The sequence below is a fragment of the Bos grunniens genome, chromosome 12, assembly GCF_055505025.1.
Source record: "Bos grunniens cultivar Pamir isolate PY7600 chromosome 12, Bosgru_T2T1.0, whole genome shotgun sequence".
In the NCBI taxonomy this organism is placed as follows: Eukaryota; Metazoa; Chordata; class Mammalia; order Artiodactyla; family Bovidae; genus Bos; species Bos grunniens.
This window is the reverse complement of record NC_141176.1, coordinates 66427610-66448865: the sequence shown is the minus strand read 5'-3', so window position 1 is coordinate 66448865 and position 21256 is coordinate 66427610. Positions and strand designations below refer to the sequence as shown.

The following is a 21256-nucleotide window of genomic DNA, read 5'->3' as shown; positions in this document are numbered from 1 at the left end:
TCTGTTGTCCCCTGCTCCTCTTGCCCCCAATCCCTCCCAGCATCAGAGTCTTTTCCAGTGAGTCAACTCTTCGCATGAGGTGGCCAAAGTACTGGAGTTTCAGCTTTAGCATCATTCCTTCCAAAGAACACCCAGGGCTGATCTCTTTCAGAATGGACTGGTTGGATCTCCTTGCAGTCAGTCCAAGGGACTCTCAGAGTCTTCTCCAACACCACAGTTCAAAAGCATCAATTCTTCGGCATCAATTCTATCAGCCTTCTTCACAGTCCAAGTCTCACATCCATACATGACCACAGGAAAAATCATAGCCTTGACTAGACGAACCTTTGTTGGCAAAGTAATGTCTCTGCTTTTCAATATGCTATCCAGGTTGGTCATAACTTTCCTTCCAAGGAGTAAGTGTCTTTTAATTTCATGGCTGCAGTCACCATCTATAGTGATTTTGGAGCCCAGAAAAATACAGTCTGACACTGTTTCCACTGTTTCCCCATCTATTTCCCATAAAGTGGTGGGACCGGATGCCATGATCTTCATTTTCTGAATGCTGAGCTTTAAGCCAACTTTTTCACTCTCCACTTCCACTTTCATTAAGAGGCTTTTGAATTCCTCTTCCCTTTCTGCCATAAGGGTGGTGTCATCTGCATATCTGAGGTTATTGATATTTCTCCCGGCAATCTTGAGTCCAGCTTGTGCGTCTTCCAGTCCAGGGTTTCTCATGATGTACTCTGCATATAAGTTAAATAAACAGGGTGACAATATACAGCCTTGACGAACTCCTTTTCCTATTTGGAACCAGTCTGTTGTTCCATGTCCAGTTCTAACTGTTGCTTCCTGACCTGCATACAAATTTCTCAAAAGGCAGATCAGGTGGTCTGGTATTCCCATCTCTCTCAGAATTTTCCACAGTTTATTGTGATCTGTACAGTCAAAGGCTTTGGCATAGTCAATAAAGCAGAAATAGATGTTTTTTTGGAACTCTCTTGCTTTTTCTATGATCCAGCGGATATTGGCACTTTGATCTCTGGTTCCTCTGACTTTTCTAAAGCCAGCTTGAACATCAGGAAGTTCACAGTTCACATATTGCTCAAGCCTGGCTTGGAGAATTTTGAGCATTACTTTACTAGCGTGAGATGAGTGCAATTGTGCAGTAGTTTGAGCATTCTTTGGCATGACCTTTCTTTGGGATTGGAATGAAAACTGACCTTTTCTAGTCCTGTGGCCACTGCTGAGTTTTCCAAACTTGCTGGCATATTGAGTGCAGCACTTTCACAGCATCATCTTTCAGGATTTGGAATAGCTCCACTGGAATTCCATCACCTCCACTAGCTTTGTTCGTAGTGATGCTTTCTAAGGCCCACTTGACTTCCCATTCCAGGATATCTGGCTCTAGGTCAGTGATCACACCATCGTGATTATCTGGGTCATGAGGATCTTTTTTGTACAGTTCTTCTGTGTATTCTTGCCATCTCTTCTTAATATCTTCTGCTTCTGTTAGGTCCATACCATTTCTGTCCTTTATCGAGCTCATCTTTGCATGAAGTGTTTCTTTGGTATCTCTGATTTTCTTGAAGAGATCCCTAGTCTTTCCCATTCTGTTGTTTTCCTCTATTTCTTTGCATTGATCACTGAAGAAGGCTTTCTTATCTCTTCTTGCTATTCTTTGGAACTCTGCATTCAGATGTTTATATCTTTCCTTTTCTCCTTTGCTTTTTGCTTCTCTTCTTTTCACAGCTATTTGTAAGGCCTCCCCAGACAGCCATTTTGCTTTTTTGCATTTCTTTTCTATGGGAATTGTCTTGATCCTTGTCTCCTGTACAGTGTCACGAACCTCATTCCATAGTTCATCAGGCACTCTATCAGATCTAGGCCCTTAAATCTATTTCTCACTTCTACTGTATAATCATAAGGGATTTGATTTAGGTCATACCTGAATGATCTAGTGGTTTTCCCTACTTTCTTCAATTTCAGTCTGAATTTGGCAATAAGGAGTTCATGGTCTGAGCCACAGTCAGCTCCTGGTCTTGTTTTTGCTGACTGTGTAGAGCTTCTCCATCTTTGGCTGCAAAGAATATAATCAATCTGATTTTGGTGTTGACCGTCTGGTGATGTCCATGTATAGAGTCTCCTCTTGTGTTGTTGGAAGAGGGTGTTTGCTATGACCAGTGCATTTTCTTGGCAAAACTCTATTAGCCTTTGCCCTGCTATTCCATATTCCAAGGCCAAATTTGCCTGTTACTCCAGGTGTTTCTTGCCTTCCTACTTTTGCATTCCAGTCCCCTATAATGAAAAGGACATCTTTTTTGGGTGTTAGTTCTAAAAAGGTCTTGCAGGTCTTCATAGAACTGTTCAACTTTAGCTTCTTCACTGTTACTGGTTGGGGCATAGACTTGGATTACTGTGATATTGAATTGTTTGCTTTGGAAACGAACAGAGATCATTCTGTCGTTTTTGAGATTGCATCCAAGTACTGCATTTCGGACTCTTTTGTTGACCATGATGGCCACTCCATTTCTTCTGAGGGATTCCTGCCCGTAGTAGTAGATATAATGGTCATCTGAGTTAAATTCACCCATTCCAGCTAGATAGCTAGAGGAGCTATCCCACATTGAAGGTCAGGAAGGCTGGTGGTGAGGAGATACCCCTCGTCCAAGGTAAGGAGCAATGGCTGCACTTTGCTGGAGCAGCCGTGAAGAGATACCCCATGCCCAAGGTAAGAGAAACCCATGTAAGATGGTAGGTGTTGCAAGAGGGCACCAGAGGGCAAACACACTGAAACCATACTCACAGAAAACTAGTCAATCTAATCACACTAGGACCACAGCCTTGTCTAACTCAGTGAAACTAAGCCATGCCCGTGGGGCAACCCAAGACAGGTGGGTCATGGTGGAGAGATTTGACAGAATGTGGTCCACTGGAGAAGGGAATGGCAAACCACTTCAGTATTCTTGCCTTGAGAACCCCATGAACAGTATGAAAAGGAAAAATGATAGGATACTGAAAGAGAAACTCCCCAGGTCAGTAGGTGCCCAATATGCTACTGGAGATCAGTGGAGAAATAACTCCAGAAAGAATGAAGGGATGGAGCCAAAGCAAAAAGAATACCCAGCTGTGGATGTGACTGGTGATAGAAGCAAGGTCCGATGCTGTAAAGAGCAATATTGCATAGGAACCTGTAATGTCAGGTCCATGAATCAAGGCAAATCAGAAGTGGTCAAACAAGAGATGGCAAGAGTGAATGTCGACATTCTAGGAATCAGCGAACTGAAATGGACTGGAATGGGTGAATTTAACTCAGATGACCATATACATATATACATTTCATATTTAGTGTGATCACCTTCCCATGAATCAATGATTGATTTTAAAGCAAATTTCAGACATCATCTCATCTCACCCATAAATATTTCAGAGGTTATTTCAAATGAATGAATCAAGACCCATATCACATATTACCCCTTTTATTAAATATTGTTCAAATCCTCTCAACCAAATGAGATTTTTCCTTATTTGAAAGTCTGTCGGATTTTTTTGTATCTCACTTATTTAACAGTATCTGTCTTGTTGGTGTTCATACTGTGAACATATTCTCTACCTGTGTTTGGAATTGAAGTCCCTGACATGGGGACAAAGTCTTCCTTACCTTTGTATCCCATTCAAAGTCAACTGCAGTATTGAAAATGGAATCTAGTTTCCTGTCTTCTACCCCTCAGTTCCAAATACATGTAAAAGGATGTCAAAATAGCACTTTTTCTGTTTCCATTTCAGCTGAGAATAAGACAATTGACGGTATTCCAAACTGAAGTGCTAGGCATAAAAAACATGGCTGAAAATTGGTTTTCAGTCTTTCACTCTGATGTTCACCTTAATTGTATTAAAGAACTGAGGTTGAAGAGACAGAAGGAGAGAACTTGTTGAAGGAACTTGTTAGACTGCTGTGTCATCCCCATATTCATTCATGCTAAGTGAGAGAGGCTGAGGGATCCTTGTAAGCTGAAGAATTAAAAGGACTAGTAGTTGGTTCATGCCTAAGAAAATGGAAGGTGGCCCATGTTTGTAGTAGAAGCTACCTATATAACAGGAGAGTAAAAAGAAGCAACTCCACTGAATACAGGCTGTACTTCCACTAAAAGTGGGAGACAGAAACACAAAGTTTCTATGGCCTTGAGTGGACCACGAGGGAGAAAAGACTCCCACCAGGAGACCTCAGCAGAAAGAAGCCAGGATTTACCATCAGATGGAGAAGACCAGGGGGTAGACCTTGTCCTGAACACACGAAAGGCCTAGAACATCAGTCTTAATACCTGCCAAGCTAGGAATCATTAAGGAGAGAGGTAAAATAATCAGCCAAAGAATATTCCTTTCTCTTACCCCTTCTCTCTCACTGCTGCCGCAGTGTCCCTCCAGCTCCAAGCTGGGGGAGTCATAAACATGAGCTGGAGGACAAGGAGAAGTCAAGATGGGCATGTGGATGTGGAGTGGTTCACCTCCATGTAGGTACCTCCAAGACTGAAGCAATATCTCAGAGGAATGGGGAGAAATGGCCACTTTAAGTGAAGCTCCAATGATCAAGTCAACCTAGAACCTTCTTTTGCTGAATTTAGACTTTCCATGGGCTGAATTTAATTACTGAATTTAGCAACTGCTTATGGAACTAATGACAATTACAAATCCTTCAGACACTGATGACCAAAAAAATTCTGAGAATTGGCTGTGATTTCATTCTAGTGACAGGGAAAAGCAGTCTTCAGAGAGGGTTTAGTGAAAGTTTCTGTTTTCACCTTTGTGTTCCAGCTCCCTAAATGTAATGATTGTGTACTTCATAGGGACAACTGACTATTAAGTCAATAAGCCAGTGAAGAAAGATTCAAAAGAAATTTCTCCGTTTGAAAAATGAGACACCGTGCAATTATTGCCATCTTAATGGAGCATTTCTTAGAAAACACCAAAAAGTGCATATGACTTGAGAAGAATGGGTATTTTCCTAGGCAGAACTTGGAGCAAAGTTGACAAAATGAGCATCCTCTTGCTACCTTTTCCTATCTTATTTTCTATAGAACTAAACTGTGGAATAACTATTTCAAGCACTACCATTTAAATAAAAATCATCTGCCAAGCAAGTGTACCATAGTAAGATGTAAGAAGATTGTACACAGTCAAGAACTCTTCACATTTTATGCTCATTTAGAACCTAATGCATCAATCATACTGATTCTTTGTCCCCTGGCTCTAAACTGTGCATTCTACAATGAAAGGAATTTGACAGTCTCTTATATCTGGGCTTCCTGGGTGGCTCAGTAGGAACAAAAAAATCTGCCTGCCAATGCAGGAGAAATAGGAGACACAGGCCTGATCCTTGGGTTAGGAAGATCCTCTGGAGAAGGAAATAGCAACCCACTTCAATATTCTTGCCTGGGAAATTCCATGGACAGAAGAGCCTGGTGGTCTACAGTCCATGGGATTGCAAAGAGTCAGACAGACTGAGCATGAACACATGCACATAAGCACTCTGTAATATATCTAAAACCACACTTTCTATTCCTGCCACAAAAGAGCAAAAATGTTTCAGTTCTTCCTATACTGAAGAAAGTAGACTCGGAATTTTGACCTTGGGTGCATCTAGACACTTTGATCCACCACTAGCCCAGGTGCCTCATCTGTGATAAATACAATCATACCTAATAAGTGTCTAAGACAGGAGCTTTCCTGAGTCCTTTAGACTGTGATTTCATTAACATGTCTATGAGCGTGCACAGAATGACACAGGCATAATACTAAGGTTAAGTTAGAAAAAAAATCAGTATCCAGAGTCAGCCATAGGTAGGAACTTTTATGATTCATTTCCTTTCTTCTCATTTCTCAGACACTCAATTTCATTTTGGAAGCATGTATGACTCACCCAAATGTTATCACCAAGCCACACCCCCAAGTCACCAAATCTCTTCTCATATTAAAGCATTTATCAAAGATTTTTCCTCAGAGTTCTGTTAGCTTTAAAAATTATTGATGTGTTCAATGATACCAGTCTTAGCCTCTCAGATAATACAGAAGCTGTGTTATAAAATAAATTTCAGTAGATAAGAAGATATATGACATATAAATGCAAAAAAGTACTACAGGAATTATGGTGAATTTAGAGGTTACAATAAAACACAAATGAGGGGGTTCACTTCACTAGGACTCAAAAAAAAGTGGGAAATTGTTTGGAATTAGCAGATGCAATCTATTATATATAGACTGGATAAACAACAAGGTCCTACCATATGGCAGAAGGAGCCACATTTAATGTTCTGTGATTAAACTATAATGGAAAAGAAAATAAAAAGGATATATATATATATTAAAGTAAATTACTGTATAGCAGAAATTAACACAACATTGCAAATCAACTATACTTGAATAATTTTTTAAATGAGAGTTTGGCAAAACTGTATATAGAGTTGTATGGAAAAAAGTATTTAATTTAAAATTATTCCATATTAATGGAATAGTGGAACTATTAAAGTTCATGGCAGATTGTTGTGATGGAGTAGGAGTGGGGATGCCTCATAATCACTCATTTTAAGTGACCTCCAATTCCAAACCAAGTAAGATAAGCCAAAGGTATGATAACAATGATGATTATTACAAAGGTATGCTTCAATATTAACCTGATTGAATAGGTAGAAATTGCAAGGGGTAAAAAATAGAAAACAGGCTGGTGTTAAGTCATAAAGAACATATTGCCTTTGCATAAGCAACACAGGAAAAACAGCCAGTTGTTACATTAGTACAATCTTGAGACCTGAGTGGGTTTAAATGTCTGTGACATTTGGAAACTAAGCTGGGGTTTTTTTAAAAAAAGAACATATAACTGAATGTAAGAAAGTCAGGAAGAAACAGAAAATTTGAAGATGAAGTAGTTTTCCAGATAAATAATGGGTAAAAAGTTGGGGAAAGTGAGATTAAAAAAAGTCATGGCCAGGAAAAATGTCATTTGATGGAAAGAAAACTGATAATACATAAGTATAAAATCTCAGATTTTTTCAGGTTTTATATTCTTTTCTGATTTTTTAAATTCAATTATAATATGTTGACATGGGGCACCTTAGCAGAAGAGTTCAAAAAGAAAACACTGTGTTAAGAAAATAGCATTATAGAACATTAACTACATCAAGATAGAAATCACATGGATTATTTATTTTAATAGAATACTTAACAGCTATTGGCTAGTTTAAGAGTTGCTGCGGAAGTCATAAATTCCTGGAGATCGAAGGAGAGTTACTGGATTATCTGTCTATTAATCAAAAAGGAAAAAGAAAGCCTGGAAATTAAGCAGCTGTCATCTGAACTTCAGTACTCAGAAAGACAAGTGAAAGCCTTCAAACAATCAATTTGCAACCACAGGGAACTCAGCAGAGTAGACACTGGCAGGCCTTTCAGAGAACACTTTTGTTTCATGATGAAAGGACGGGAGGAAAGAAATAGAGACTCTGTGGATTTTAGTGATACATTTTCATCGTTAATCAGGAATTGCTTGAGCTATGTACTTTGGTGTCTTGATAGTGTATATGGTATACATGCACTGTTCAAAATCATTTGAACTAAAAGAGATTGTTTCATAAATTAATATGCTACAGCTATTTGACATATTTCATCTTCAACCACAAAGGAATTCCACCTCTTTTGATGAACAAAAAGGTGATTTGACCCAGTTTGTAGGCCTGTCATAATATTGAAACAAGCTGTATGGTTCTCATATTTTTTAAGGCAGGACGTCTATGCACATAAATAATGGTATCAATCATCTCCTTAAAAATGCCTCCAGGAGAAGAAATCTTGCCAAAATAATCACTTTACTCTTATAGTGAATGATAGGCTCAATCTGGGCCACAAATTTATCCTATTGATGTGTTTGGCATAATTTCTCTAGATTAAATCTGAGAGTATTACAACCCAGCATATAAAAGCAAAATAAAAATCCCTACTATCTCCAAATGTGGTATGTGCTGTGTACTCAGTCGTGTCTGATTCTTTGCGATCCCACGGACCGTAGCCCACCAGACTCCCCTGTCCATGGAATTCTCCAGGCAAGAATATTGGAGTGGGTTGTCATTTCCTTCTCCACCAAATGTGGTATACATTCACTTAATATTCATTTCTTCAAAATTTGATGGCATTATTTATTTCAGTCAACTTTGGGTCTCTAAAATGAATATTCTATTTGGGGATCTTAGTATTTTCACACTATATTTTGTTTTTCTCAAGGAAAAAGCAGCTAATAGTTCAGGATTGTAAAATTCATCAGAACTTGACTTTACATTAAGGCCATTTTATGAAAACATATCCATCAATTTTTTGAAAAACCTATATCATAAAATTACTATAAAAGTCAAAATTGGTTAGAAACAAAATATAAAAATAGTGCTTTTATCTCAAAAAAGAATTATAAAAAGAAGAAAATAATAATGGCCCATAATTCTAACATCACTGTAACATGTTTTCATTAAATATCAATTAATAAATATAATGCAAATAAAAAATAAAGCCTCCCCAGTACTTTAAGTATATTAGCAGTTTTCACATAACTGCCCAGAAATATTCTATGTGGAACCAATATTAGTATTTTTACTTATTCAAATCTTCTGATAAAATACTTAATATCCAACTTTTAACTATCTTTATTTAATAGTTATTTGAACTTATTCTGCTTTAGCAAATATAAATATGAATCATTTTTGACTGCCACGTAATATTCAATGGTCAATATACCATGTTAACTGGATATGATGGATATTTATATTTTAGCATAGACTTTGCATTGAAAATAATTCCTGATCTACGTTTATATCAAAAACTAGCAGAGCCATGAATGAAATTACAATTTAAGGTACAGATAAGAATTTTCTCAAGATCGAGCAGAAAAGAGACACCACAAAATCAGCTTACTCTAAAGCATTAGGAAGAAAATTTGGGGGAGAATTCAGTGAGATGATTCTTATGAAACCTTAGTTGAGTGCTGGAAAACAATCAGGCTTGAAAAATGTTCATTTGGGAAGTAGCCTAGAGAGGTGGTAGGGAGCTAGTGTGTGAGGCTCATCGGCTGGCCTGGTGAGGCAAGGAGTAGATTGGTGACCCATGAGATAGGGAAAAGAGGAAAAACATCAAGAGGAAAAACATCCTGAGGGAAGGGAAAATGTCAGATAAGGTGATGAGGTAGAAGGGCTATATGAGGGAAAATTAAGTGAAGTGAAAGGTGTTCACAGGAGACTGGAGTCACTTAGGGCTCTTGGAAGCAAGTGACAGTCCGGAGGCTGGGTGGTATGGAAAAGGAAGACAGGAGGGGGAAGCAACTGAGAATAATAATTGCTCACTTTCTTTACCAGAAATGTGGATGCTTCCCATGGAGAGTTCTTGCTACAGATAAGCTTTCTTTATTCATAAACCATGAATGAGGTCTTAAAATATATATCACGTATAAGAAAATATATCTTTAAAAATTTATTTATGTTTTTATTGAAGGATAATTGCTTTGCAGAATTTTGTTGTTTTCTGTCAAACTTCAACATGAATCAGTCATAGGTATACATATATCCCCTCCCTCCTGAACACCCCCCACAATCTCCCTCCCCATCCCACCACTCCAGGTTGACACAGAGCCCCAGTTTGAGTTTCCTGAGCCATACAGCAAATTCCCATTGACTGTCTATTTTACACATGGTAATGTAAGTTTCCATGTTACTCTTTCCATGCATCTCACTCTCTCCTCCCCTCTCCCCATGTCCACCAGTCTATTCTCCATGCCTGTTTCTCCATTGCTGCCCTGTAAGTAAATTTTTAAGTACCATTTTTCTAGATTCTGTATATGTGTTAGAATATGATATTTATCTTTCTCTTTCTGACTTACTTCACTCTGTATAATAGGTTCTAGGTTCATCCACCTCATTAGAACTGACTCAAAGGCATTCCTTTTTATAGCTGAGTAATTCCATTGTGTATATGTACCACCACTTTATCCATTCATTTGTCGATGGACATAGCTGCTTCCATGTTCTAGCTATTGTAAATAGTGCTGCAAAGAACAATGGGATGCATGTGTTTTTTTCAATTTTGGTTTCCTCAGGGTATATGCCTAGGAGTGGGATTGCTGGGTTATATGGTGGTTTTATTCCTAGTTCTTTAAGGAATTTCCATACCATCTTCCATAGTGGCTGAATCAATTTACATTCCCACCAACAGTGCAAGACTGTTCCCTTTTTCCCACACCCTCTCCAGCATTTATTGTTTGTAGACTTTTTGACGATGGCCATTCTGACCAGTGTGAGGTGATATCTCATTGTAGTTTTGATTCGCATTTCTCTAATAATGAGCAATGTTGAGCATCTTTTCATGTGTTTGTTAGCCATCTGTATGTCTTCTTTGGAGAAATGTAGGTTTATCTTTGAGTTAAAAATACTATCCCTCTGAAAACTTTTCCCAAACCATCGATTTCTCCAACAGTATTTCCTATTATACAACCCCCTGACCAAATAATCGAGAGGAATGGGACAAATTGAAACTAGGGCTCTTGCAGCTCTAGAATCAAATGTATAATATAATGTAATGTTGTATATTAAATATATGTATATTCTGAACTAAATCATTCATTAATCACCATGAAAGCTCATTAGCTCTTGTAGAAAAATTGTTAATACACAAAAATATTCAATTCTGGTTTGAACAATGGGAAAAGAGAAAGTATAAGTCAAAGTAGGATTTAATTACTAGATCTAAGTGGCAGAAATCTTATTAACATGAATACTGCAAGAACTCAAAATACTATGCATGCCATGACTATTCTCAGTAAAGGCAAGAAAGATATATTTAAGAACACATTTCAACATCCAAGGAGCATAATGAGAAAAGAACACTAGCCATGTCAGCTGAATATTTTATTTAAATTTAATTATAGTTCCTACCTTCAGTAATTATTTTCTGTGAAATCAAAGATTTCTAATGAGATATTTGAATATAAACTATAAGTAATCATTCTACTATATCAGGAATGTAACTATAATGAGTATGATCACCCAGAAATAAAGTTTTTATTACATGAATTTATACTCACATTAATTATAGTATATGTTTATCATAGCAAATTGAATTTGCTAAATGACATTTTAAATGAAATCATTACTTTTGTGGTAACTAAACTACCTATCCTTATATGGAGTAGGCGTGTTTAAAAATCAGAAAATTTAACACCCTATTTTTTGGCCGATTTCTCAATATAAAATACACTAAAACATTCAAATCCAAACACAGCACAGGCCTACATTCTATGATAATCACTAGCACTAGAAAATCAACTAATTTCCTGCCAATTACTTGGACCAACACTATGGTTTCAGAGAGAAAATAGGACTTTCTAAAACTCAAGAAATTACTTGAGAGCACGACCAGTTATAGGAAGCGAAGGAAAATAAACTCAAAGAAATTCTAGACAGTGGAAAAAAAAAGGTAAAAAAAAATTCACTCCTGAGCTTGAGAACAATGGACAGTATATAAATAAACAATGCCTCCAACAGACGTACATAAAAGTACCAGCTCTCTCTATCGCTCTCTCTCTCTCCCCACCCCACTTTCTCACATACACTCAAAGAGACAACTGTAGGGAGGACATGAACACTGTGCTGTGTGCTAAGTTGCTTCAGCCACGTCCGACTCTGCAACTCCATGGACTGAGCCCACCAGGCTCCTCTGTCCATGGGGATTCTCCAGGCAAGAATATTGGAGTGGGTGGCCATGCCCTCCTCCAGGGGATCTTTCTGACCCAGAGATCAAAGCCCACATCTATCATGTGTACTGCACTGGCAGGCAGGTTCTTCACCACCAGCAGCACCTGTGAAACCCATGTTGACACTGTGGTGACATATATACAGATATCAACGAATCTTTGCCCAGGTATTCATATTTCACTAAATGTCCTCACTTTCTAAATAGTCATAAAATTAAACTAAAAAAAAAAAAGATATTTGAGAAACAAGACAGATTGGCTAGACATTAAATAACACCTAATAGAAAAAGTGAGATTGTTCAGTAAGCCATAGACGGATACCAAAGACAAGAGACCTTTTAGAACACCACATAATGCTATCCACATTTCTAAAATGTCAGAAGAATTAAATTTTTCTTGGACAAACAAAAGAGAAGGAATTAATGGATCCTCTGACCTGTGGGGCAAAGTTAAATCTGAAGTAACGCATTAAAGAACAGGGGGGAAAGAAAAAAACAAAGATGAAAGTGGCTGCTAGGTTTTCATAGATCACCACACATAAAATACCTTTTTACTATGTCTTCTCCATTCCAGCATGGTAGTCCATCAGCAGCATCTAATTCATTAGCACAAAGCTGATCAGCCAGGCCCCCATAGAATGTCCTGTACAGTCGAAGGCTGTTGATAAATTCTCTGAATGGAAAAACAAAGAAAGCAGTTAAACCCCAAAGTTCATAAGAAATGCCAATATAAATGGCATAATGTTATGCATAATGTTTAGAAGGCAGCTTTTACAATTCTCTACTTATTTTTATATATTTAATACTTCTCTAACAATAGAAACAAAAAATACATCTTTTAAAAAATGTATTCAAATTTATTCTCTTAAATAAAAGTTTTCACTGGGTATGAACTTTATATAAGTATTCAGTTCAGTTCAGTCACTCAGTCGTGTCTGACTCCTTGCAACTCCATGAATCGCAGCACGCCAGGCCTCCCTGTCCATCACCAACTCGCTGAGTTCACTGAGACTCACATCCATCGAGTCAGTGATGCCATCCAGCCATCTCATCCTCTGTCATCCCCTTCTCCTCCTGCCCCCAATCCCTCCCAGCATCAGAGTCTTTTCCAATGAGTCAACTCTTCGTATGAGGTGGCCAAAGTACTGGAGTTGCAGCTTTAGCATCATTCCTTTCAAAGAAATCCCAGGGCTGATCTCCTTCAGAATGGACTGGTTGGATCTTCTTGCAGTCCAAGGGACTCTCAAGAGTCTTCTCCAACACCACAGTTCAAAAGCATCAATTCTTCGGCGCTCAGCCTTCTTCACAGTCCAACTCTCACATCCATACATGACCACTGGAAAAACCATAGCCTTGACTAGACGAACTTTTGTTGGCAAAGTAATATCTCTTTGAATATGAAAGTAATGTCTCTTTACTTTCAAAAGTAAAGCTTTTGAATATGCTATCTAGTTTGGTCATAACTTTCCTTTCAAGGAGTAAGCGTCTTTTAATTTCATGGCTGCAGTCACCATCTGCAGTGATTTTGGAGCCCCAAAAAATAAAGTCTGACACTGTTTCCACTGTTTCCCCATCTATTTCCCATGAAATGATGGGACCAGATGCCATGATCTTCGTTTTCTGAATGCTGAGCTTTAAGCCAACTTTTTCACTCTCCTCTTTCACTTTCATCAAGAGGCTTTTCAGTTCCTCTTCACTTTCTGCCATAAGGGTGGTGTCATCTGCATATCTGAGGTTACTGATATTTCTCCCAGCAATCTTGATTGCAGCTTGTGCTTCTTCCAGTCCAGCATTTCTCATGGTGTACTCTGCATATAAGTTAAATAAGCAGGGTGACAATATACAGCCTTGATGTACTCCTTTTCCTATTTGGAACCAGTCTGTTGTTCCATCTCCAGTTCTAACTGTTGCTTCCTGACCTGCATATAGATTTCTCAAAAGGCACATCAGGTGGTCTGGTATTCCCATCTCTTTCAGAATTTTCCACAATTTATTGTGATCCACACAGTCAAAGGCTTTGGCATAGTCAATAAAGCAGAAATAGATGTTTTTCTGGAACTCTCCTTGCTTTTTTGATGATCCAGCAGATGTTGGCAATTTGATCTCTGGTTCCCCTGCCTTTTCTAAAACCAGCTTGAACATCAGGAAGTTCATGGTTCACATATTGCTGAAGCCTGCCTTGGAGAATTTTGAGCATTACTTTACTAGCGTGTGAGATGAGTGCAATTGTGCAGTAGTTTGAGCATTCTTTGGCATTGCCTTTCTTTGGGATTGGAATGAAAACTGACCTTTTCCAGTCCTGTGGCCAGTGCTGAGTTTTCAAATTTGCTGGCATATTGAGTGCAGCACTTTCACAGCATCATCTTTCAGGATTTGAAAGAGCTCCACTGGAATTCCATCACCTCCACTAGCTTTGTTCGTAGTGATGCTTTCCAAGGCCCACTTGACTTCACATTCCAGGATGTCTGGCTCTAGGTGTGTGATCACACTATCGTGATTATCTGGGTTGTGAGGATCTTTTTTGTACAGTTCTTCTGTGTATTCTTGTCACTTCTTAATATCTTCTGCTTCTGTTAGGTCCATACCATTTCTGTCCTTTATCGAGCCCATCTTTGTATGAAATGTTCCCTTGGTATCTCTAATTTTCTTGAAGAGATCTCTAGTCTTTCCCATTCTGTTGTTTTCCTCTATTTCTTTGCATTGATCACTGAAGAAGGCTTTCTTATCTCTTCTTGCTATTCTTTGGAACTCTGCATTCAGATGTTTATATCTTTCCTTTTCTCCTTTGCTTTTCGCTTCTCTTTTTTTCACAGCTATTTGTAAAGCCTCCCCAGACAGCCATTTTGCTTTTTTGCATTTCTTTTCCATGGGATGGCTTTGATCCCTGTCTGCTGTACAATGTCACAAACCTCATTCCATAGTTCATCAGGCACTCTATCTATCAGATCTAGGCCCTTAAATCTATTTCTCACTTCCACTGTATAATCATAAGGGATTTGATTTAGGTCATACCTGTATGGTCTAGTGGTTTTCCCTACTTTCTTCAATTTAAATCTGAATTTGGCAATAAGTAGTTCATGATCTGAGCCACAGTCAGCTCCCAGTCTTGATTGGCTGACTGTATAGAGCTTCTCCATCTTTGGCTGCAAAGAATATAATCAATCTGATTTCGGTGTTGACCATCTGGTGATGTCTATTGGTCCAAGAAATTGTGAATAGTACATACACACACACAGACACATGTCACTTTATTAGATTCCCTAAAGCCCTCACTAGCTACTGGTATTTAAACCAGTAGTTACCAGTAGTTAGTGGTACTAACTACTTTCTTTTCCATATAGAAATGTCAGAGGCTTACAACAAGCTGACTGACTGCTTACTGATTAAAAGTTTAGTAGGTTTGGGTAATTCTCCCATCTGCGTCTTCTCTTTGGTGTCTAAGAACATAAAGCGATACATCTTTACTAAATATGAGAGAACTCAGGTATGTGACACACTTCAGCAGCATGAAAATAAAACTGATTGGAGTGAGTAATGTATAATACATTTGCTAAGTTATTTTCCCCTCTCATACTGCTTCCCTTTTCAGTATAAATTGCGCAAAGAGGAAACTCAACAAAACAGAAGTTTTTCAATTTAGAAATCCAAGACTTTGGAGTTTTAAAGCCAAAGCTTTGAGGTCTGAAAACCTTGAGTTCTAGCATTTCAAAAGACCAAGTCTTAAAGACTTTAGTTTTGAACTTTTCTGTATACATAACGGTTCTGGGGGAAAAAAGAAAACTCACTAGTCTGATCCAGATGAAATGTCCCCTGGACCAAAAGGCAGGGACAGGAGATGGAAATGTTGGAAGGGCAGTAAACTTCAGAAATCTGTAGGATGTGTGATTAAAATACTGCAATTATGAAACCGCATTCCCCATTGATACTTTTGAAAGAATTTCTTTGAAAGTGAAATTAAACAGCAGGGGTGGTTATAAATTATAGTTGGAATAATCAAATTTTTAAAAATTAAATCTAATTTTGAAAGCACTAAGCCTCAAGTTTCAACTTGTAATTTTCTCTCACTGGTATTTGAAGAACTAGTGATATAAAACTGCTGGAGTTGTAAAAAACCACCACTCTGTTGGAAGGATAAATACAACTTTCAAATATGTAAGATTTGCAATCAGAGAAAATCAGATGTTCCCATGGCAAGTGTCTGGTGAGTATTTAATCAAACTTTTGAGACCCTGGTTCAATTCCTGGGTCGGGAAGATCCGCAGTGACTTTGGAGCCCAAGAAATAAAGTCTGACACTGTTTCCATTGTTTCCCCATCTATTTCCCATGAAGTGATGGGATCAGATGCCATGATCTTTGTTTTTTGAATGTTGAGTTTTAAGCCAGCTTTTTCACTCTCCTCTTTCACTTTTATCAAGAAGCTCTTTAATTCCTCTTCACTTTCTGCCTACCCACTCCAGTATTCTTGGGCTTCCCTTGTGGCTCAGCTGGTAAAGAATTCACCTGCATTGCAAGAGACCTGGGTTCAATCCCTAGGTTGGGAAGATCCCCTGAAGAAGAAAAAGGCTACCCACTCCAGTACTCTGGCCTGGAGAATTCCATGGACTGTATAATCATGGTGTTGCAGAGTCGGAGACAGCTGAGAGACTTTCACTTTCACTTTTCCTTAGCAAAGCTTGACCAGACAAGTAATAACAAAACGGTCACAGGAAGCACAAATTTATAAATAATTCTCAGTCAAAAGAAAAAAGATGGTCCATCTTCTCACTAACACAGTTAAATGATTATCTATATTTTATCGATTTCCTCTACTAGAAAATAAGTGTCTGCTTGATGGCTATGTTCCAGTAACTATAATGGATGAACAAACATCAATTCTCATGCTGCAGCTACTAAAATATAATTGGTTAAATTGACTGGTTCTTTCTTAGAGAGCAGGGTTTAATGAATGAGAAGATGTGTGACTCCATTCCTGATTTCTATCCAACATAAATGACCACCTGTTTGGAATCAAAGAATCCTCTGGAAATGAAGAGGCCTGGCACAAATGGCTGCAGATGTTGTTGCTATTCAGTTGCTTAGTCGTGTCTCCTTGTGACCCCATGGACTGTGGCATGCCAGGCTTCCCTGTCCTTCATTATCTCCTGGAGTTTGCTCAAACTCATGTCCATTGAGTCAGTGATGCCATCCTACAATCTCAACTTCTGTTGTCCCCTTCTCCTCTTGTCCTCAATCTTTCCCAGTATCAGGGCCTTTCCCCATGAGTTGGTAGATGTGGAGACTTTCAAATTGATCATGAATATTTTTATGGTCCCTAAAACCCCAACTTTAATCTTGGTAAATGGTGTCTTTCTTCCATTTCTTCTTTCACACCCAATATATCGTAGTAGGGAAACTTTACATCTTTATTTTCCAGCCTCCTTTCCAATGCTTCTGCCATTGCCTTAGCTTAAGTCTTAATCTTTTCACTGGAATCACTGCACCTGGAGGACATACCTCCCATTTGTTCCTTAACAATCACCTCCCATCCTCCATAAGATTCATCTACAGAAATTCAAATCTGGTAGTCCACAGACTATGCCATTCATTTGCGTAAAGTCATCTATGCCTCTCTATTCTCTACAGCATGAAATCTAGTCTTCTTAGAAAGGTATATAAGACACTCTCTCAATTTCAGCAACCCAATCCACAGTTTAGGGTTCCACAAAAGTGCTTGTTATTCTCCAGACATACCTCTATGCCTTTGCCCTCATTCTCTCTGAAAGGATCATCTCTTAGAAGACTTCCACTCATTCCATAAACCATCACCTATCAACTATTTGTCACAAAATACTAAACACTATGGCATACCAAGCTCTGTGTTGGTGCCAGGGGTTCACAGCTAAACAAAATATCTCTGCCTTCTAAGAATATATATCCTGATAAAAATCCACAATAATAATACAGTGTTAGTATATTGTCATATTTGAGGACAGAGGAGGAATCAGGAATACAAAGATAACATTTCCATGTTTCATGCAAAAAAAGCAGCAGCAAACAACAAAGGTGAGGATGAGCAGGGGTGAAAAGGAAAGAGATCACTGTGTGTTCAGAGAGTCGTATGCAGCTGGTTTGGCTAGTGAGGACTGTGTTCATGGGAATACAGTTAAAGGGAGAAGGAGGCAAGATTATAGTTAGCCATCTTGATCATCATAAGATGTTTCAGTTTTATTAATAAGGCAGTGAGAGCCATTAAAAGTTTCCCAGCCAGCAAGTGAAAGCCATCACCATCATTGCAGTAATGTGGAAACAGATAGAAGTGCAGTGAGGTCACTTAGGGGCCTATGTTGTGCTATTGGTGTTCAGTTGCTAAGTCGTGTCTGACTATTTGAGAGCTCACGGACTATAGCACGCTAGGCTCCTCTGTCCTCTGCTATCTCTGGGAATTTGCTCAAATTCAAATCCATTGAGTTGATTCTATCCATATCATCCTCTGCCACCCCCTTCTCCTTTTGCCTTCAGTCTTTCCCAGCATCAAGGCCTATAACCAAGGGGACTATAACCAAGTTGAAACGGAGAAGTATGAGGATAGGGAAAAAAACAACACTGGCCAGTCAACATCAGAAAAACATTAGGAACCTAGAATTCACAGGTAAAGTAAAGATGTTAAGATAACGTTTAATTGTTTTCCATCAGGTGACTAATGAAAAGACTGTATTCTTTACTGAGGTAAGAAATAAAGGAAACATATGCAGGGATAAATTGGGAGATTTGGATTGACATTTCTACACTACTATAAATAAAATAGATAATAAGATCCTACTCTATAGCACAGGGAACTCTACTCAATACTCTGTAATGGCCTATATGAGAAAAGAATCTAAAAAAGAGTGGACGCATATATATGTTTAACTGATTCACTTCTATGTACAGCAGAAACTAACACAACATTGTAAATCAACCATTTTAAATGGTTTATTTTTAAATTTAAATTTTAAATTTAAAAAAGAAATAAAGGAAAGGAAACATCACCTTCCCAGTGTCCCCCACTATATTAATAGTTGCCCTTATTTTGCTCAAGATTTTCATCTTCCCATGGCACATATTACTTTCTATTTGAGCATATAACATGCTTATTTACAATGTTTTATTGTTTCTTATCTGTCTTCCGCACTCCAATAAAAAATTGAAGTAGGCAGGGGTTATTGGTTTGCTTTGTTCACCAATGTAGCAGTGGTAAAGGATATAGTACACTCAATAAGTAGTTACCAAATCAATGAATGAGTGAAAACTAATTAATAATTCATTCCATTCTTGACATATTCAGTTTAAGATTTTTTAAATCTTCAGAGAAAGTAATCAAGTAGAAGCCTACTTTACAAACTTAACATTTATAACATCATGTGGGGATCTGGCCAAAATGTAGATTTGGAGTCAACAGCTTGGGAGGGGCAAGTTCCAAGATTCCACATTTCAAAAGGCATTGGATGATGCCCATGTCAAGAACCATGAATACCATGGAAGGTTGCTGTTGGATATATGGGCCAAAATTGGTGGGCTGGACATGTGATGCCAGATTCACCATGTACAGAGGTGGTAACTGAAGTCATGAACATGAATAATCTCTCTCAGGCAAATAATACACAGTCAGAAGAAGCCAAAGGGACTCAAAAGTAGGAGCAACAGGAAAAAAAAACTTCAATGCTAAGAGTTATGAAAGCTAAAGAATGAGAAAATTTTAATTTAGAGATTCTCTTCAGTATAAAAAGACATTATGAAAAACAGATTAAAATACTAAAAATGTATTCTGTTTGTGGTGACCATAATTGTTTTAGACTGAATTGTGTCCATCCCCAAAATTCATATCTTGAAGCCCTAAACCCCAATATGACTGTATATAGAGACAGGGCCTTTAAAGCAGTAATTAAACTTACATAAGATACATAAGATGAGTGGGTCAATGGCATCCCACTCCACTACTCTTGCCTGGAAAATCCCATGGGCAGAGGAGCCTGGTAGGCTGCAGTCCATGGGGTCACAAAGAGTCGGACACGACTGAGCCAATTCACTTTCACTTTTCACTTTCATGTATTGCAGAAGGAAATGGCAACCCACTCCAGTGTTCTTGCCTGGAGAACCCCAGGGACGGGGGAGCCTCATGGGCTGCCGTTTATGGGGTCGCACAGAGTCAGATACGACTGAAGTGACTTAGCAGTAGCAACAAGATACATAAGATGAGTGGGTTTTAATCCACTGACCAGTGTTCTAATGAGAAAGAGACACTGCAGGTACATGAATTCAGAGGAAAGGCCATGGGAGGACACAGCACGAAGGTGGCAACTGCAAACTGAGGAGAAGTCTCAGAAGAAACCACACCTGCCAACACCTTGATCTTAGACTTCCAGCCTCCAGACCTGTCAGAAAATCCATTTCTGTCATTTAATCCGGCCAGCCTGTGCTATTTTGTTTTAGTTGTTTTAACACACGAATAAAATAATTAAAGCATTTGATAAAGAATAATAAACTTCAGATTTGCTGTATGATGAACCATAAAAAAAAAGATGAGAAACAGGAATTGAGGAGTCCCAAAAAAGGAAAATAGATTTTCCTTTGGATTCATGCTTATTTGAATATAAAAACGGTTTTAGTATATTTGTGTGTGAAAGGGGAAGAAGATAAAGTTATGTGGTCATTCATTTGTTCCAATTCTCTACCTTCTGGACACAAAGGTTCTTTGGGGGTAGCCTTGGCTATCTGACTTCTAGACATATACACAGAAGCGGTGTTTGTTCCCTCCAGGCTTAAGCTTTGTGGACCAATGTGGCTTTGCCAGTTTCTGTTCCCCTTTTCCCTGATGACAGGCAATGCTTCTGATGGCAGCTGCTCTGTCACTCTGGTGCTTAAAGCCAGAACAAACACTCTTAGGCATTGCTCCTGATGATCTGAAGTGGGCACATATGTATGTATGTGTGTGTGCTCAGTTGTGTCTGACTCTTTGAGACCCTATATACGATAGCCTGTCAGGCTCCTCTATCCATGGAATTCTCCGGGTAAGATTACTGAAGTGGGTTTCTACTTCCTCCTTCAGGGGATCTGACCCAGGGATCAAACCCATTTCTCCTGTATCGCCTGCATTTAGGGAACCCAAAGGTTTGGAACAAAAACAATTTTTTGCTTCTAAACCCAATGATGGGCTTCTCCCCATAATGGCCTGCCCTCCTATTTCATTCTCCCAAACATCCACCCATCCTTCAGGATCCAGCTAATCCTCATCTCCTCTCTAAATCCTGTCCTGACCAGACTGTGAAGCTTTTATTGGCCCAGTGTGTTTCTAATGCCACACTTGGCATCTGTTCTATACCCCTGGTTATCTGGTATTATAATTCCTCTGTCTGTCTGTCTGCCTCTCTGATTAAAGGGTGTGTTCTCTAAAGACAAGAGTCATGTCTACTTTATATCCCAAGGGTTTAGACTACAGTTTGGTACCCCACAGGCACCCAACAAATTCTTGTTAAATTGGCCCCAGAT

General features: G+C 38.6%; 1 protein-coding gene across 11 annotated transcripts in view; it reads right to left on the bottom strand.

The window, feature by feature from the left end:
* The window catches only part of GPC5 (glypican 5), a 1583243-nt gene that overhangs the window by 1168312 nt on the left and 393675 nt on the right, over positions 1 to 21256 (bottom strand). For all 11 annotated transcript variants that reach the window (XR_015138295.1, XR_015138296.1, XR_015138297.1 and 8 more), the window contains exon 5: positions 12299 to 12424. Coding sequence is in view for 8 of the 11 variants with exons in the window: in XM_086330176.1 (XP_086186302.1) it covers positions 12299 to 12424 (126 nt within the window). In the remaining 3 variants the exon portion in view is untranslated. The remainder of the gene's footprint in view (positions 1 to 12298; positions 12425 to 21256) is intronic.